The sequence below is a fragment of the Ylistrum balloti genome, unplaced genomic scaffold, assembly GCF_031769215.1.
Source record: "Ylistrum balloti isolate Yb309-2 unplaced genomic scaffold, AGI_CSIRO_Ybal_v1 Utg371284, whole genome shotgun sequence".
Taxonomy (NCBI): Eukaryota; Metazoa; Mollusca; class Bivalvia; order Pectinida; family Pectinidae; genus Ylistrum; species Ylistrum balloti.
Window position 1 is genome coordinate 10,989 of NW_026782689.1, and position 19,034 is coordinate 30,022.

At 34.5% G+C, this 19,034-nt stretch overlaps 1 protein-coding gene across 1 annotated transcript; it reads right to left on the reverse strand.

Annotated features, from left to right (window-relative positions):
* Positions 1 to 943: 943 nt before the first annotated feature.
* LOC132561813 (sodium-coupled monocarboxylate transporter 1-like) lies at positions 944 to 18,411 on the reverse strand. Its single transcript, XM_060226513.1, has 16 exons — positions 18,070 to 18,411; positions 14,982 to 15,050; positions 13,763 to 13,814; positions 12,569 to 12,636; positions 12,254 to 12,334; positions 9,680 to 9,753; positions 9,156 to 9,293; positions 7,141 to 7,276; positions 6,288 to 6,376; positions 5,970 to 6,082; positions 5,000 to 5,070; positions 3,749 to 3,835; positions 2,943 to 3,190; positions 2,331 to 2,431; positions 1,371 to 1,498; positions 944 to 1,213 (listed from the first exon to the last, which is right to left on the reverse strand). The coding sequence occupies exons 1-16, from the start codon at positions 18,409 to 18,411 to the stop codon at positions 944 to 946; spliced, it is 2,067 nt and encodes a 688-aa protein (XP_060082496.1).
* Positions 18,412 to 19,034: the final 623 nt, after the last annotated feature.

Below are 19,034 nucleotides of genomic sequence, written 5' to 3' on the forward strand. Positions count from 1 at the left end.
TGGGATTTTGGAACATAAGGCAAAGAAAGTGCAGTGCTGTTATAACTGCACCATCGCCAATTTTTTCGTTTACACAATGAAAAAGTTGCTCATTCCACTTTGCTTCACGCTGAGAAAAATAGAAGTAATTTTTTAGCATTACACTGACTCAACTCAAATATCACAAGGATGAGCTTGCGTAAACTTCTTCTAAAGCATTATTAAGCCCAAAGTCCTATCTTTCAGTTGTTGAGGCGTATTAGATCCTTTCAAATCATTTACATTTCAATCGTAGTTTACATATACTTGAAACAATAATTGCAACTTTGTTTTTAAAAAATGGTGCCCGGTGTGACATTCATTACAAGATGAGCTCACAACTTTTTGCATTTATCACCATTTCATACCATAGCGGTGTCAATTTTGCAAATATGCAGCAATTCCAAAAGACGGGTTTTTAAAATGGGGAAATTAAAATGACCTTGTATAAATTTGCCTTTGAACAGGTTTAGAATAAGACTTTGCTTTGTAAGAGAAAAAGTAGGACATTAAAGTGCTGAAATTAATATTGATAAACTGAAATATACAATTTGGTAGCGTGACCCCAATTTGAATCTCTTCAAATAAAACACTTAATCTATGGCTTTAAACAGTTTGTACCTGGAAAGCACACCTTCGCGGTTCCAGTATTGTTTTAGGTAATACAAGACTGAGGTGGTTTCCGCATTTAAGTTCAAATTTAGTAAACGTCAAACGTTTTGTTTCTTCCAACAATAATGAAAACAAGAAAGCACAGCTGTAATTACAGATAAAGTATGTATTAATGTAAACAAAATAAGGATATTGGTCTTAAAATTAAAATTTGTGTTGTTTTGTGATAATTTTTGATACTTTTACCAGAGTGGATTGTTTACTACCAGTTATAATTGTATCTAAAAGGTAACTATTCAGTTATAGAAAAGTGTCAGGTATTTTCCTGTTTCATCCCATTCACCTCTACTTCCGGTTTCGTTACAACAACCTCATTGACTGTTTCTACATGGGAGTCTACTTTATGGTTAGGAGAATGTTGCAGCATGTGTTCTTCATCGTTGATGGTACATTTGATATCTTCGTCCTGGCCATTTTCGTTGCCGTTTAAGGGGACAAGCACTTGTGGGTCATACGTAATCTCCATGCCCTCTTTTTCTGTTTTCAACACGAACTCATCCAGTTTGTCAGCTTCTTGATGAAACTAAAATGAAATTTTGATATCATAATTTCTCGGGTATAGTACTACAATAGTCTGTAACTTATTTCTAAATAATTTTTCACAATGTATAACGTTTTAAACGAAATGTCAGTGGACTTATCAATATATTCATGTACATATTCTATCTGGTGAACTTTACCTTTTCAGCTTGGTCATAGTCGATGCCGTATCTGAGTTTCTTCCTTAGTGACAAAGGGAGATAACACATGACTTTATCCACAAATGATACAAGGTACATCGGGTTAGCATCCTCCGGTTTAATAGGTCCTATAAAATTGATAACGTTCTTTATAGATATTCATCATCCATTTTCACAATTAATTGTCTTAATATTATCTATTTCAAACAAGTTTTTAATGGGATATTTGGTGTAAAAACGGTATTAAACATTCTTCTACCTAATATTGCATACGCTTACGTCGTTGATAAGTTAAGTGTGGTCTAAAATAAAACGTTGATCGGTAATTATATTCATTTTCAGACGTTTTTATCTTTACAAAAATGTTAATTTGTTTATGTGTAATTAGTCATATAACGACGATACAAAGTACATGTTTTTATACGGATTGATGGCGTATTATTACTCAGTGGGGTCACATATGCAATAACGTTGGTGTACAGAGTGATGGTGTATCTGTTCAGAATGAGGATGTGTAGTAAAAAGTGATGACGTATATTAAAGACGTGATGACGGTGTGCACAAAGTAATGAAACATGTATATAAAGGGATAACGTTTGTGTAAAAATTGATGACGAACTTTTACATAATGATGACACATATTGTCAGAGTGCGAGTGCCGAATATAGAGTGACGATGCATCTGTGTAGAGTTTCGACATACAAGTACATGTAGTATCACATTGATAATAGAATTGTACAAAAACGATGACGTATGTAACGATGAGGACACGGAGATGAAGTGTATGATATGAAATTGTACACAATAAGGAAGATACATCTGTACAGAATGATGACATAATTGTTTAAATTGACCACGTGCCTCTTCAGAGGGCTCCGTGTCTCTTACGACTGATTAGTCGAGACTAACGAGATTTCCCTGTACACATTAATGGTATATTTTTTTCTACTGGTGACTTACCTGTCATTAGACTAAAGATAGCTCCAAATAAGATGACAGTCAGGATACCAATAACGCTCAGCCACATGTAGGATATAGTATATAACTTCGCAATTCCTTCTCTGAAATGTATTGTTCAAATTACGACAAAAGTGTCAATCTGCCATTATATTTATGACTTCCACCATTAATATCTGTCTACTATAAAGGTAGTTTCTCAGTGTTGAAGGTCCATCTACTTGATACAAAAGCAGTTAAACTATAGTTATGAAATGATCCATTTAATTAAAAACAGCATTAGAATTCGCTTTTTTCTGCAGACACCATTAAAAGTGAACTGAAAAATCTGCTTCTGCTGCAGGTGACATTTACCACAAGAAATCACCAAGAATACTTATAATGTTACGTAATTCTGGCGTCTAAACTGTTCTTTCTGTACCTTGTCATTATGTAAAGACATCATGCAAATCCGATATTCGGTGTTCCTGGTTTGTTACAGTCATTGATGTAATGTGTATAGCTGTGACTGTTCAGCAATTTGGTATAAACTGATGACAATTAACTGGGAATAACGAGAAGTGATAGAAACATTATATCAAATACATTCTTGTGACTTTACAGATAGGTACATACGCTGGTGGCATTTCGGCCATTACACCGGAAGTAGCTACATCGTAGGACCAGCTGGTGCTGTAATCCGTCCAGTTCAGACTTGTAGATGGCGTAGTGAACATGTTTGTGGTGCCATTCACATTAACGAAGCATTGATCAATAGGGGCTGACGGGAGTTTTACCCACCGCTTCCCAACTTTAGTGATGAACTGGCCGGCTGCTATCCATGCTGTCAGGCCAATCGACAGTATCGTTGACATAATGGCACCCTATTACGTAATAAGAACAAACAAAAGGGAACTACCAGACTCATTGTCAAGTGATCTAATGAAAAAGTAGGTCTCTCATTTCACTTTGTACAACGTATCTCTTTCTATGAGGATTTGATGGAATTTTGTTGGAATCGCTGATCTGATGACCCAGGGCCAACAGAAAATAAAATATATGATGTCGTGTTTCGGACGTTAAGATCAGGACTTTCTTTTGCTAATCTGCCTAAACGTCGGATAAAGGGAAAATTTAATTGGTCAATTATGAATTATAAATAATTTTTCTAACAATAAAAGGACCACGAAATGTCGATTCCGAAAGGACCCCTTTGATCTTCATGCAACGAGGTACGATGTGGAATGAAGATATTTGATTGTCATCACGTTGGCTAATTAAAGAATGCAATCGGATACAAAACAACTTCAAATTGTGAAAATAAATTCCAGTTCAGATGCCATATTACATTATGTCTTAGTCTGGTGACACTGAAAGATCTAACATTTAAGTTTTGGTATTCAGAATCATCACATCAAGAAATGTACTTTGAATTATCGAACCTTTGCATTGGCGAAGGGCACAAAGCAGCCAAGTAAGAAGAGGCCAGACAGAGGACCACCAAAAGCAGCTAAAAGAGTTCCCGCGATCTGAAAAATAAAACACATTATAAACTAAATTAATCAATTAATATAACAGATATATATTTTTATGTATAAATTTTCTTTTTTTATGTCAGCAACTTACAAAAATATATCTAGATCTTTTCTAGCTGTGCGACCAACAGGGGAACGTTACCACTGATTTAAATTGACTTATTCAAGGAAGATGATGTCTCGCCTATCGCGTTTTTTTTTTTTTTTTTTTTTTGCGTTTGATTTTATTCATCACTCTTGTATTTTCAATTTTCCTATATAATATAAAATTTGGACTTAAAGTTTCGCATGGTCAATTTGGAAATAATTTTCGTTGATTGATTTAGATTTACATATATATAGTGGTGCTGTTGATTAAGCAAAATAAGCTTATCCTTCCGGGATATTTTTCACTTGTGACCATGTAAATAATTCTCTTTTCAATATAGTAACGTGTTGTCGAGATTAGCCCATCATAATAAATAATGCAATTATAAAGAGATAAAGAATTTAAATAGGATCTTTAATCCTCATCAAGAATTTTTTTTCGTGAACACATTTACTTTAACCATCATATATTGATTTGAAAAATTGCAGCCGTTAATCTTTTTTTTTTTCATAGATAACACAAATAAAAGCATGGAGTACAACATCAGATTCCGGAGTCTGAGATACAATTGGTGAGCCGGTGTATTTGGCTATCATTTATTTATGAATTGAATCTGATATTGGTTTTGAATTCATTCTTTAGTAATATAAAAACTATCGAAAAGGAAAAGGAAAAATGTACACTTTTAACGCATTTTAATCTACTGTGTATAGATATAGAAACTTACATGATATTTTCATTTCTCACTAGATTTTCTGAAACGAATCTCAAAAGTGGTTAAGGTTTTTTTTTTCGAACCCCGTCGAGCAAATATTTACCATAGTTACGTCCTTATGAGTGACAATTTGGTTTTGTTTGGTGGATTTATTACATTTTTCTTATTTACTTTTTTTCGATAGATGATTCTAAAAAAAAGTGCTTATTTGGTCATTACTGCTGGTTAGACAGGTTGAAACGAAATTCGTACGAACAGGTACTGCCGATCTGGTCAATCAAAAGGACGACCGTAATGGACAGTATTGAGTATGTTTAATTTATCTACTTAATTAAAAGTAGATATGTATTTTCACCTGTACTAAGTTGCCTCCCACATACGATATCATGAAGGCCACACATACTGCTAGGCAGCCGAAGAACACCACTGAGAATAAAAAAAACCCAGTTTTTACTGATATCTTTACAACGCTTCTCAACAAATATTTATATTTTCTTCATAAAGCGTTATATCTAAAGATAACTAAACGTTCTTGTGACGTAGATTACAATATAGTTTTAACAGTATCGTTTAAATAGAAATGTGAGCTTAAACTGACAAAGCTACAGCTCTTACATACGAATATTGTGTTTGTAATGGTACCATGTCTCTTTATGTTAGTTATGATAGTGTTTGTCAAAACGCTATAATCCATTCAATAGCATTTTCATGCTCTTTGTTATATGTATATACTCTGTGACTCTTCACGACATTCACGATTATCTCCTGATTGTCCCATAAGTCAATATTATGTCTAACACGTTTTCATCTGTAATTTGTGATAGGCATTTCAGCTGTAACTTTAATAGGCTTAGAAATATGTTACATATCTTTGAACGTATAGACGTGGCTGTCGAAAGCAACATGTATACTGTACACTGTCATTTACACATAGTGTCAATCCATGCTCAAATTGAAAAGAGGACAAAATATGACGACAGGTAAGAAAAGGTTTAATGAAGTAAAGGAGAATATGGCCAGGTATTTCGGAAGGATACGCGTCTTCAGGTTATCCTATGGTATACCTTGCATTGTTATATCGATATCATTGGACTATATCCTTCCTGACAAACTCAAATACTGCTTATATACATGCTGAACCTAGCTTGTAGTCTGGTTGTGATAATGACCCTGACCCGATGCTAACGCTGAATCTGAAATCACGTTACTGCGAACGACAGCTGTGACGCTCCTTACAATCTAATTATTATCAAAGCATTAATGTTAGGCATTGCATAGACTGATCATGACCTTTAACCTCGATTTGGCTATGACCTTTAACATACCTGCTAATTTGGCAATGATGGTGGCTTTAAGCTGTGACATCGGCTTTGTGTGAGGTTGTATGATGTCTGTATACAGGAGAGCGGACATACTACTCAGGCCTGACGATAGGGTACTGCAATATGCATTCAATATATCTCAACACTAGCATAAGATAAAGTATTTCACATCTGATCCTGATATTTTAACAGTTCTTTTATTATTTGTTAACTTCTACAATGAATATTTTGCATGAAAGTTTAATCTGGAAATGTCAACGGTAGGATCTCAGGTCATGCATAAGAGAAACATTCCATATCACGTGTCACATGTACTCGCACCTAAGAGAAGCGCTGAATAGTGAAGCCATAAAGAGACCAGGCATGCCAGGGATGTTCTCAAAGATGTCCATAACCATGAAAGGAATCAACTGGAACAGCAAATATACACACGATTTTATCATAAGATTTTATTAAAATGATACATGATTGTTGTTTAATTGTTTGTTTGAAAGACACGCACTGAAAGGTTGTTAAGATATCTAATAAATGCCGGACTTAGTAATCGTTATGTTGAAGTTAATGTCAAGACTTTGTGATACGAATTTAAATAAATGAATTGTTTGTATGTCTGCCTCAGTCATCACTTAACATTATAATAATATTGATATTAGGCATGCCCATGGTAATGTATCTCAATGGACTGTGGAGATCGACCAGAATAGTTCATTACCAATCTGGTCCTGATTTGATGATCAGGAATCGCAATAGAGTGAAGAAACACACTAGAACAGTTCGTGACCAGTCTGGTCTTAATCTGATGACCAAATATCTCAATACAATGTAGAGATCCTGTTGAGGTCTGGTCGTAATTTCCTGATCAGGTATCTCGCTAGACCATAGAGACCAACCAGAATAGTTTGTAACCTGATTGGCCGCAGTTTCCTGACCAGGTAAAGCAATATAATCATGACTTCCTCGATCTCGCAAAATGTTTCCTTTTGGAATTAAGCTTTGGGTAAAATCGTCAGAAATTTTAACCATGGGGGAATACTTTGCAGTACTATGTTCAGTATAACCCGGTAAAATTGAATGTATTTAATTGACAAGGTACCAATCTGTTAGATACCGTATGTATTTAGCACTTACCCAGTAAGGCACTGACTTGTTTAGGATATCCTAATTAGGGACTAACCTGGTTAGGGTTGGTGAGCTGTTTTGACCTCAATGGATCGCAGCCTTTGGAATGGTAATATGCATATACCACGATACCCTCTATCGCCGCACAGGTCAGCGTAATTGAGAAGGAAGGCGTGGTAATCAACAACATCCTTTTGGAAACGTAGATAAAGGATTAGCAATATCATAATGGTACTGGACGATTCCTTATATTAGTAAGAAAGTGGCACTTATGTGGAAATGATGAGTCTATCTCCAAAGAATTCGTCTATAAACTAAATATTAATATATTAATTGTATTCAGAATTAAGTTTCATATTTAAACGGGGAAGGGGAATGTTTAAAATCAACATTGAAATGAACGTTAAAACCATCAGGACGGCTAATCTAGTGCTTCATTTTGTATGGTAAGTGATGTACTACTGGTTATAATGGACCAGAAATAAAAGATCAAATAAAGAAATAACATTAAAGGAAAACAAGGTATGAAAAAGTTTTTTTTTATTATTCTTTTTAAGAACTACACAAGAACACGAATACGCTTACACAGTGAAAGGTGACACGAACCTAGCTAAATATTTATGTTGGAGTCGGCGATACAAAACCTTGGATCCAATTAAGTTGGGGATTAATTTAAATGTGAGTGAATCCGTCATGAAAACAACGGCAAACAAAGTTTCACAGAAGCAGCTTTACTATCGAATGTGTTTACTTGATAAGAAAACATACGAGGGTGTCTCCATTGTTGAAATGAAATATGGTCACGATAAGTCAATAATTGGGAATACATTCACAGGGTTTAAAATCTTCTGATGGTGCTTTTTTGGAATCGTATTAAAATCGATGGTAATATTAACAAAGGAAGGAAACAGATTGAAGGGCAAGTACCAAGGGGAGGAGGGAATGAACAGAGAGAATAGGACATTTATCAGAGAGGGAGAGAAAATTATGCGGGAAATGATAAGTGAGATGAATGAAATGCTGAGATGGTAGAAGGGACTGATCTGAGAGAAGAGAAGAGAGATGGAAATTATCAGAGGGGGGAGTAAAATACTTTTGGGAGGGGGAACTGATCTGATAGAAGAGGGCAATTAATAATGATAATAATAATAATTCATAGACAGTAGAGAAGGAAATGACCAGAGAGACGAGGGACTGATCGGGAAGAAGAGGGCAATTTTCAGAGAGGAAAAGGAAATGATCAGAATGAGGAGTAAAATACTGATAGGGGAGGGGGAACTGATCTGAGAGACGAGGGACTGATCTGAGAGAAGAGGATAATTTTCAGAGGGGAAATGGAAATGATCAGAGAGACGAGGGGAATTGTCAGCAAGAAGACAGGAATAATCAGAGAGAGAGAGACAGAGAGAGAGAGAGAGAGAGAGAGAGAGAGAGAGAGAGAGAGAGAGAGAGAGAGAGATGGAAGTATTAGAGAGGAGAGGAAAATATCATAGATTAGGAGGGAAGGGAAAGGAGTGTAAAGAATAGCGATCAGAAATAAATGTACAAGGACTTGAACATTATCAGAAAAAAGAGGATAGTTACGATAATACAGTGGATAGTGACTAAAAAAGAAAAGGTGGAAAAATACTAATCAGATAATTATAACAAGGACAAACAGTGGCTTTAGCTAAATAGACAATAAAGATCAAGAAAATGAAAACAAGGTAAAAAAAGAAGAGGTGTTAGGTAATAAACGTTATGATCATTATCCGAAAGGCGAGAATTATTATCAGAAACCACTGGCCTGTTTTAATTTGCTGTTGTAATTGATTTTACTGAGGTTTGTCGTATTGAAGTTCTTATAAAAGAGTACACATTAGTTGCCTCCTCATTCACAGCTTTTATCCGAATATTTATGAATGGGAATACCTCTCATTCCTCCCGCTTGCATGATTCAACAATAATGAGAAAAAACAAACAAACAAACATTTATCAAATTCTAAACAAAATATGTGAATAATACAACACTGGGGAATCTAGATACATTCAGGTAATTGAAAGGTAATATTTTAGTAATTTCTCTCTCACTTTTTGGCGTCTCTGACCGTTGGCGTGGCACTAACTCGCTGGATAGTCGACTGGTTAAACAATAGGCCGAAGCCACGAATCAGAGATCCAACAAACAAATTCCAAAACGTGTGACGTACCCTCGGATCGGGATCAAAACTGCAACATCAGAAATGGGTACCATTTTATTTAGTTAATATCCATAAGCAGGGGAAATATTTCCGAAGATACCTAATACTGCCTCAGGTATTTGTTTAAGTATTTCTTAATTTTGTTTCGCAATTCGAACTAACATAAAAGACCACGGTATCAACAGATAAAAAGTTGTCGGATAAAAACACTAAATAATACAGAATATTAAGCGTTTTCTTTTTCATCAAACGACATCCATAATGCTACTCCCATCCTTATCATGGTATTTTTTTAATCAATGATTTCATACGCTATCACACAAGGATATGGAATTTCCGGACAAAAAATGTGTTAAATAAATAAGAAAAAAAAACAACAAAAAACAAAACAAAACAAAACAAAGGAATGCTTACTTAAAAAGATTAATTCTCCCATTCTCATTTGCTATCCGCCATGTCTCCTTGATGCCACCTGCATCCATGGTGCCCTGCAGTATAAAAAAGAACATTATTACTGCAGATGCAGAGACCAATTGAACAGACCATTCTTTTGTTCAGTTGCTAAACGACATACATAAAGTGTTGTACTGGGATCATTCAAACTGAATAGATGTCTTTTATATTAAAAAATGTCAAGTTAGTGTACAGACTATCTAATTGCAGAAAGATACAGGGAAGAACAAAAGAATAAGGACATTCTATATTGACAAATTGATTCAAGATGGCACTACATAGTAAACTCATGATATCACACAAGAAAGGTTTTGATGACGGTATTGTCAGGATGATTATATCAGTGACAGCAAACGCAACTGAGAATGGAACATGGAAAAGCATTTCTTATGAGGAATGCAATTTTTGTAAGAAAAGTATAATCTAAAAATCGATTTGATAAGTCCATCATCGGATACACTTGGTCTTACTTACTAATTTCCTTGACCATATAAAATCCTAAATAGCAAACCATCCATTGATGACTTGAGTTCATACAGCCAGGGGAATGAACGACTGGATTACAAATACCAAAATCATTTAAGTAACAAACCAAACAAGGGGAAAAAAATAGAACTGTCGCCAGGTAGGACGACTAATACCCCGCTTCCGAATCAACAATAATATGACCACTATGGCAACGAATTAGATTTTTCTTCGAAAAAAGTATCATTGTGTGTTGTCATCCCCCTAAATCTTATTATGCCGAATTCCAACCTTATCAGATGATATCTTAATTTCGACCAATTAAAAGCCTCCAAAGTGTTTCCATGGTAATAGTTTTTAGAACACCTAATGTGTCAAATTACAGGCTATGATTAGCCGTAGCATTTTTATCGAGTTTAAATCAAAAGGCAGAACCATATATGATGAAGCATGCCAAGAGAAATAATGCTGCAACATTCCATACAGAATATCAACAGGAAGGGACATAACTCTAACATATGTTGTTGAAATTTCATGATAAGTGAAAGGGCACAACTATATAATTAAATGGATGTAGAATGCCAAGTTTGAGAAATATTTCTTCAGCATCTTTTTAGAAAATTTGACACAATATTCCTGACAAATGGACGGTTGGACAGTGAGATAGTCAGACGGACAGAGAGTTAGATATGGTAATTCTAAAATCCCCACCTCCTTACATTGCGGGGGTATAATAAAACTAAATGCAGACGAAAATAAGAGTATACCAACTTGTAAATATAATCATAATAAATATTAAACTAGGGCAAAATACTAAATGCTGAAAAGTACAAGGAGAATACGACCATGTGTTCCAGAAAAAATAAACATCTTTTGCTCCATCGACGATACCCACCATCTAAATGTAAATGATATTGATATTTATAATGTTGCCTTCTCACATGAGAACAAGATATACAAGAACTGAACCAACAGGCAAACAAAGGAGCATCAGACACGTCCTGCTTCATATCGAACAAAGGAACAATATCTATGAGATTATTATGACCATAATAGTGTTCTTGTTATCTTATGAGAAGACGTGATTAATATATTTGTTAGTGAAAATGAAGGGCTTTACGAAGAAGTCCCTGTGTCCTGTTTTATAACCTATTCAGTCGCTTATAAAATATTACACTCAGTTTTCATAGGTATGCCAATAGCCTATTTGGACATCTTGCTTTCAACAAGAGGTTCCATCATTATTGTGTTTTCTTCCTCCTTATATTACCTCTTTTACTTATTTTCTTATTAAATACGCATCATATCCCTATAATTAGATTGTATTTCACCTTTCCTGGAGAGGAAAGCTCTCATAACAAGGGGACGAAGGCGTTCTTTTCGTTTTTCGTTTCAAATGGGACAAAATTGTCCTTACAGGGGAGGAAATGCTTTTAGAACAGTGTGGTGAAGATTGGCCAAAAGCAGCTAAAAATTCTGTAAAATCCACATACACTTCTTGTGTAGACTGTATCACGATAAGACTGTAACCCAGATTGGCTAGTACAAGGAATGGCAGTAAGAAGTTTTTCAACAGCTGGACGAACCAGCAGTTTATATAGAGTCTTGTGAAGTTTAGGAATTCAATACCAGCAGGGAAAGTCCGTACCCATATCACTAGTAGGCAATCTTTGTCTTTGTAATACAGAAGCGTAATCGGAAAGTATGCCTTCTCTGGAAAGAATATATTTTACTGAATAGGATGGCTCCCTTCGTTATCGAGCAAGCCTAGTTCTCTTTTGTATACATGAAATGCAATAATGATCAATAAGGATAGAGGAACAATGACTTGTGGTTTGTTTTATTTTAGATTTCAGGTTGGTATTTGTTATTTGAAGAATGAGAAACCGAATGGATTAAATCAAATCTGAATGTGGTTCCAATACAGCATGTATATTGTTTTCAAAAGGATCCATAAGCATCTTGAAATTCATATTCCAGTTCCGATATAAATTAGTAATAATGATTCATTATTCTATTTAAAGGTATGCCAACCTTCAAAGTAAGAATTCAATACATTTATCGTTTTACCTTGATAAGAATGGCTGCCATGCCCGTGTACATCACAAATGCTTGAAATACATCCGTCCATATCACAGCCTTTAGTCCTCCCTGAAACCATAACAGAGATTTTCAAATTTATTGGAGGGGCAAGTGTTATTAACATTATATTTGACGTTGATGATCTCCAAAACAATATAAATATTAATGAATATAAGCTGGTCAAAGGAATAACTAACATTAAATTGAATTGGTGATGTTATGTCATCGAACTCTGAAAGGCGAATCCCATTGTTTGCAATAAAAGTGTGGATACACCCAGGTGTCCACGTAAGCCATACTTACAATAGAAGTGTACACGACGGATGCAACGGCTACAACTGTTATCGATACCCATTGTGGGAATCCGGTCACTGTATTAAAATATGATATATTGAGATACAGAGAAAACAACATATCTTATTGATTCATTAGTAGATAATCTGTCAAATTATCAATTCAGATTGAAATATTCATTTAACAAATAAGCGATAAAAAGATTAGTTTTGTATCTTATCTTACCAGGCATTGATTAGAAAAATGAACAAAATCAATAACCGGTCGGTAATTGATCGATAAATTAAATAATTGTTACTTAATTGGTTACTTATAGTTATTTGTATTATTTACATCTGTTTTAATCAAGCGTATTAAATTATCATTACCCAAAAGTTTTAAACAAATGCTGGAAGAGTTCCAGATTGCTAGGAAGAGGAACAAGTCCTACACTATATGCTACTCAGTTACCTATATTACATGAAACTTTCATTTCTAATGTTTTCAAACATGAATTGCAGTGGTCTTTTTACGTTTTATATCATTAATTGCTTTTTGGTTTTATATTATATACAGAAACATTTCAGACAAACATAAAGCATTATATATTATATCCACTCTCTCAAGATATCGAAATGTGATGTATTCTCAGTCATATTTAAGCTTGAAGGTCATCTTTACTTAATGGAATAAATTATTCAACTCATTCATATCTACCTGCTCACGAAAGTTCATTTAGCAGTAGACATCGTTGTGTTATTTTTAGCTCATGAACAATACATAAACTTTATGTTAAAGAAAGTATATTCGAGAGAGCAAAAAAAATTCCCTAGTCTACATGCTAGATTATAACATTTCTGGCCCTAGTATCAATAGAACTTGTTTGGCTCTACTTCACCTTACTCTAAATTTGTATTTGAAGAGGCTATTCACTTGAGAGTAGTGTTTTACAATCTACAAGGACAGAGGATTTGTGTGACACAGTTTGATTATATAGATCAGCTATTATTCTATTCTGTATTGGATTGTACTATTTGATTGTGTCACTGTTGTACAATCTTATATATCAATGAATATACTATACATTGGAGATGTATTGCATTGCACAATAAATTCTACTAACTGATGTCACAGCAATCAGTAAGTACATTCATACTATAACAACTTCATTGTTTTTTAAAACCATGAATACGACGTTTATTAAATGTTTTATATATGACATACCTGCCTCCAAGGCTACTCCAGGTCCAAATAGCACGATTCCAATATAACACGTCTGTTAGATAAATTGTTACATATATATATCACAGTCATTCTAGCATTCCATGTATGTCACTCATTTATAGTTTATAAAAATTGATCTGGAATGTTCCTAAGTCGCCTCATTGCCTTCAAAGTTTAGGCACTGAAGCCACCTAGAAGGACGATAAAACTGTATGATACAGGTTACTTCACTATATTGTACAACTGTATCTAACACTAAGTTTGTACTTCAAGGTGCTATTCACCTGTGTGTTTTTTGTACAATCATACAGAAATGATAATGATCGTAGTAATATTAATTTATAAGATTATATTTTCATTTTAACAAATAATTGCGGATTAGTCATCATAAATTATTTGGCTGACATTTGATATTAAAAAAAAAAACAAAAACAAAAACAAAAAAACACGAGTTTCATAAATTTCGTCAGAAATACAAACGAATATAGTTTTCATTAGTAAGATAATATAAATACTTTTGCCAACATTCTTAAATCTTGCATTTTATAAACTTCTTAATGTATAGCATTCACTTCACGTTCCCAATTTTTGTGACGCAATGAAACTATGACGTCACAATAAATACAATGCAAATATTATATATAGATAACTTTACAAAACAAGCGGTTGCTGGTTGTTGTATTCCTGACACCTTTGAAAAATAATTAACGATTGCAGAAAGAAATGCCATATACAAAATACCACACTAAAAAGCTACTCCGACAATGATTTTATCTGTCCTGTACCCACTTGTGTTTTGTTTACTCAATCAATTAGGGCATTATGATATGGCCAATAGTGAAATGCCGCTGACTAAAATGTAAAGCTGACAATTACAAAACTATGCAAAATTGTTATAACCCATTACAAATAATAAGTAATTAACGAGTATATCATCTCCAAAGCAATGGATTCATAGGGGAATCAGTATGAAAAACAAGCTGTTACAAAACTAATTGTTCACTACTGGTTTCGCGTTTTTTATTTCTGCGATTACGTGAAGCGCACATCCGTTCAATGTGAATCGTGTTAGCCAGCCAATCGAAAAAAAAAAAAAAAAAAACACACACATACAAAGAACACCTATTTTGGTAAAAAAAAACCATAAACAGTTCTGGTGTTTAAGTAGAAATGAAATAATGTCACATTTTGAAGGTTGATAATAGTCGATGTTACTTACATATGACAATATCCCAAGTATTGTTCCTGTTAGACGAACTGCTCGAGACTTAAAACGCAATTCAAGGTACTGAAAAAGACGGGCAACATTAAGAAAATATTTAAATTGCATACTTTGATTCCTTCCATACCATGATGACAAATCTCTAAGAAATGATTAATATTTGTAATAGTATATTTTACAGCGTGAATATGTCTGAAATGATATTTATAAATAATCGAAATTACCTCTAGCAATCTATAACACAATTACATTATTTTTCAATAGATTTTCTCTGAATATTTGCTATCATGCAAATGATTTCGGTACAGGTACCTTTTTTAACAAAATGCAAATATTAAAACAACAGATCTCATTTACACCCATTTAATAATTCTTCTTCTAATATGTGAGTTTCTATTTACTTTCATGATACTTACTACATCATATATATATATAACATTTCTGGACCAAATCAAAGAACCATTCCCTCCATCAACATAATTTCATCATAGGAGTGTGTGGCGCCCTCATTTTTGTTTACCTATCGTGACAAGAGTGTGTGACGTCATCTTGTTTGTTTACTAACCACTTCTGTATGTTTTTCGGTAATGGATTCTATGTTTAAAATCATGGATCAAGTGGTTAAAGTGAAAAGGGATAAGGACAGCATGTTTTGAGTGCTTGAAGTGAAGTAGATAAGAACGAAAATTTGAGATTACGAAAGACGGGAACCTGAATTTCAGTGTATATTTAAAAAAAAAAAAAAAAAAAAACCGAAAATATTGCCATCTTTTTTGTTTGTTTCTTTGTTTTATTTTTTATCTAGTTATTCCTCTTTACCTTGTTGCCACATCAGATATTAAGTTATACACTGTTTGTTTAAAAAATTAACGAAAGCGTCGTGAAAGGGGGTTATCCAAACGGATCGTAATACTCTCCACTTGTTTCTTCGTATATGCATACGGCAATCCAATGTTGATTTTGTTTCGTATCCGGATCGGTATTACAGACTAACGAACATGGCGACGTTAATGCACGAGGCAATCTGGTCCGGATGAATTTTTTAATATGATTTCTATCTCCAAAGAATTTGTTTTCTAGGCATTGAAAATCATATTAGAGCTGTCGATCCCGGACTATTTCTATAATATTGTCGAATTTTGAAAGCACGATGACGTTGATGGTTTGGGTCAAGGCTTCAACGAAGGGAATTTCCAGAGACAAATTTCCTCTCTTTATAAGGTAAAATGTGCCCAATTCCGAACGATCTGGCTTCAGGTCGAATCAAAACAAAGTATCGCCATGTTCCATATTCTTCTCTCGAGATGTTATTACCCTCGTAGTGGAAAAAGTTGCAGGTACTACTCAATAAACCCATGTAGCTCATCATGAAATGTTTCGAAGTAAAATTAGGATGTAAAGGCTTTGCGGAACCTTTAGCCTTCCACGTTAAAGACGACGTAATTGATTATGTAATGTTTGAAATTTATTGGCATGTTGTCAGTAGATTGTCTTTTACGAAGTCAATATTTCCCCTCGGAACGGAATGAACTTTCATATCGATTCTGCTTATGGGGTATTTGACGAGCGTCAATTCTACCGCTTTCGTATGTGCCAGTCAAACCGATCCTATGAGGATGAATTGTAGTGTAGTTTTCACTATCTTCACGTTCAAGTAAATGTCTTGTATGACCACTTTCAACCCGTCGTCTTCCCGCATCAGACAAAACGAATCTTTACTTCTGGTTAACGTTATCCTCGCGACTACGTTGTTCATAACGTATCTCTCTTAGACAAAAAAATCCAAATTCTTATTCATGTCTTGATACCACTTACTTGCCGTCAACTGATATTATTTGACCGCCAAACCGAAGCTCAAGGAAGTTTGTATGTAAGCTCTATAAGCATACAGGTTATTGGGGAAGCGAGTGTTTGGTTCTGACTCATCTTTTCTCCAAATCTAAGTTAAGATACGCAAGCCAGCCGATATCGTTGACGTAATTCTACTGTCGTCATCGTCAACATTAATTCTGAAAATGTCACCATGAGATACCATTCCTTTAGCTCCCCATATATATTTAAATAGGCTTTTCACTGTCGGATAACAACCTGCTTTCACGTGCTGTTTCGCCGATGCTCCAGGATCGAACTGCACGGAAGCGAGGTTTTCACCATCGCCTACGATCATTTCTAACCGCAATTTGCCATCGTTCACGTTAGACAAGGAATGACGATTTCGGTTAAACCAATTTCCTAAGATGTTTTGAGCTCTATATGTTGCTATAATCGGAAAGTGTAAGATGTCAAAGTATTATCGGGGAAATATTCCACTGAACAAATGCTAGGTAGGGTTATATAAAACATCGTGTTTCTTTGTGGTGGAAGTACTAGGTAAAAATAATGCTGCTCAACAAAGCAATCCACAAAGACCACTGTTGATCGCCAACACTTAAATCATAGATATTACAAATAATTACAGGATTTGACAAAAGAAAACAATTTCCTTGCGCGGTAATTTCTGACCAAATAATAATGAGTTTGTCTCTATACTAGATGTATTATCTGTAGACTATCACATCTTTCTGTGTCGTGTTTTTAGTTTTGCTCTGTTTTCCAATATATTGACGATTTTGATCGTTTTGACAAATGTTAATCTGGAGGGTTATAGCTTGCCCAGTTTTTCTTTGATATTGGTCTACGGGAAGTTGATATTTCGAATGAAATAGTAGTAAAGGAACACCTCTTTCGTCGAAATAATCATCATCATCATCATCATCATCATCATCATCATCATCATCATCATCATCATCATCATCCACTTTCACTTCAAGCAGATCCATGCTGCAATACATAGAATCCGTTGCCAAAATAGATACAGAAGTGGTAAGTACACAAAAATGATGACGTCACACACTCTGTGACGAAAGTAAACAAACATGGTGGCGTCAGACACTCCTTTGATGACATAATGTGGATTGGAGGGCCTTTAATTTGGCGGAACTTTCTTTAGCAACCCTCAACCCCTCCCCCATAGACACATCCACACATACCCACACCCATCCACATATTATCAGTACTTGTGAACTTGTCCACCAATTTCACGTACCTCGTATGCGCTGGTGATTTTAAGCGGATGAAGAAGTGGAACTAAGATGTTGATTGCTAGTATACTGGCCAGGAGGAAACCCATTAACTGCAGCACATATTGTAAGCCGTATTCGTAAACTTCTGCCGGAACGCCAAGCATCATGATCGAAGACTCGAAAGAAACCATTAACGAAATCGCTACAGGAATAACTTTCATTCTACGGTTTCCAACAAGAAATTCCGAGGTTGTTTTTTGCCGACCTCCGGCAAAGGCATAGTACAGACCAATACCAATGGAGATGACGATTGTCACAGCAAAGATAACATAATCCCAAATTACGAAAGAATGTTTGGGCTCCATGGTATCTACAAAGTCATCAAAATATCGCGCATTAATACACTAATTAGTTAATTAGTTCACCTCTGAGGTTTTAAATCTGCGATAATTATGTTTCATTGACTTAGAAATCTTAATAATAATAACAACAATTTTTTGGAATTATTTTATGTAGATTTTACTGTACCAGTGTGACAGACATCCCGGTTTGGATCTAATACTAAATTTCATGAATTTGTTATCCTATAACGATTTGTCTGAAACCTTCTGAAGACATCGCAATAAGAACAAATGAAAATGATACACTACATATGATATTTTTGAGTCATCAGTGACATCATTGATAAGGTAGTCTAATAAGTTTGACGACGTCAGATATATATATAATCATATTATCAAAATTTCATTTAACTGTCTAACAAGGATTTGTAAAGATTTGATTAGATGCAATTTCAGTGAAGTGAAAAGTTATAACCATAATAACATCAAATTATTCAACAAATTGATGTAGATGAATACAATATTAACATCATCATTGTTGAATTATCATTTATTACAAAACTACAGGGAAACGTTTGGATTCAATTAGTTTATAAACTCGATATTATTCTAAAGAAAGAAGGCACAGATCATAAAACGAAAGGAAG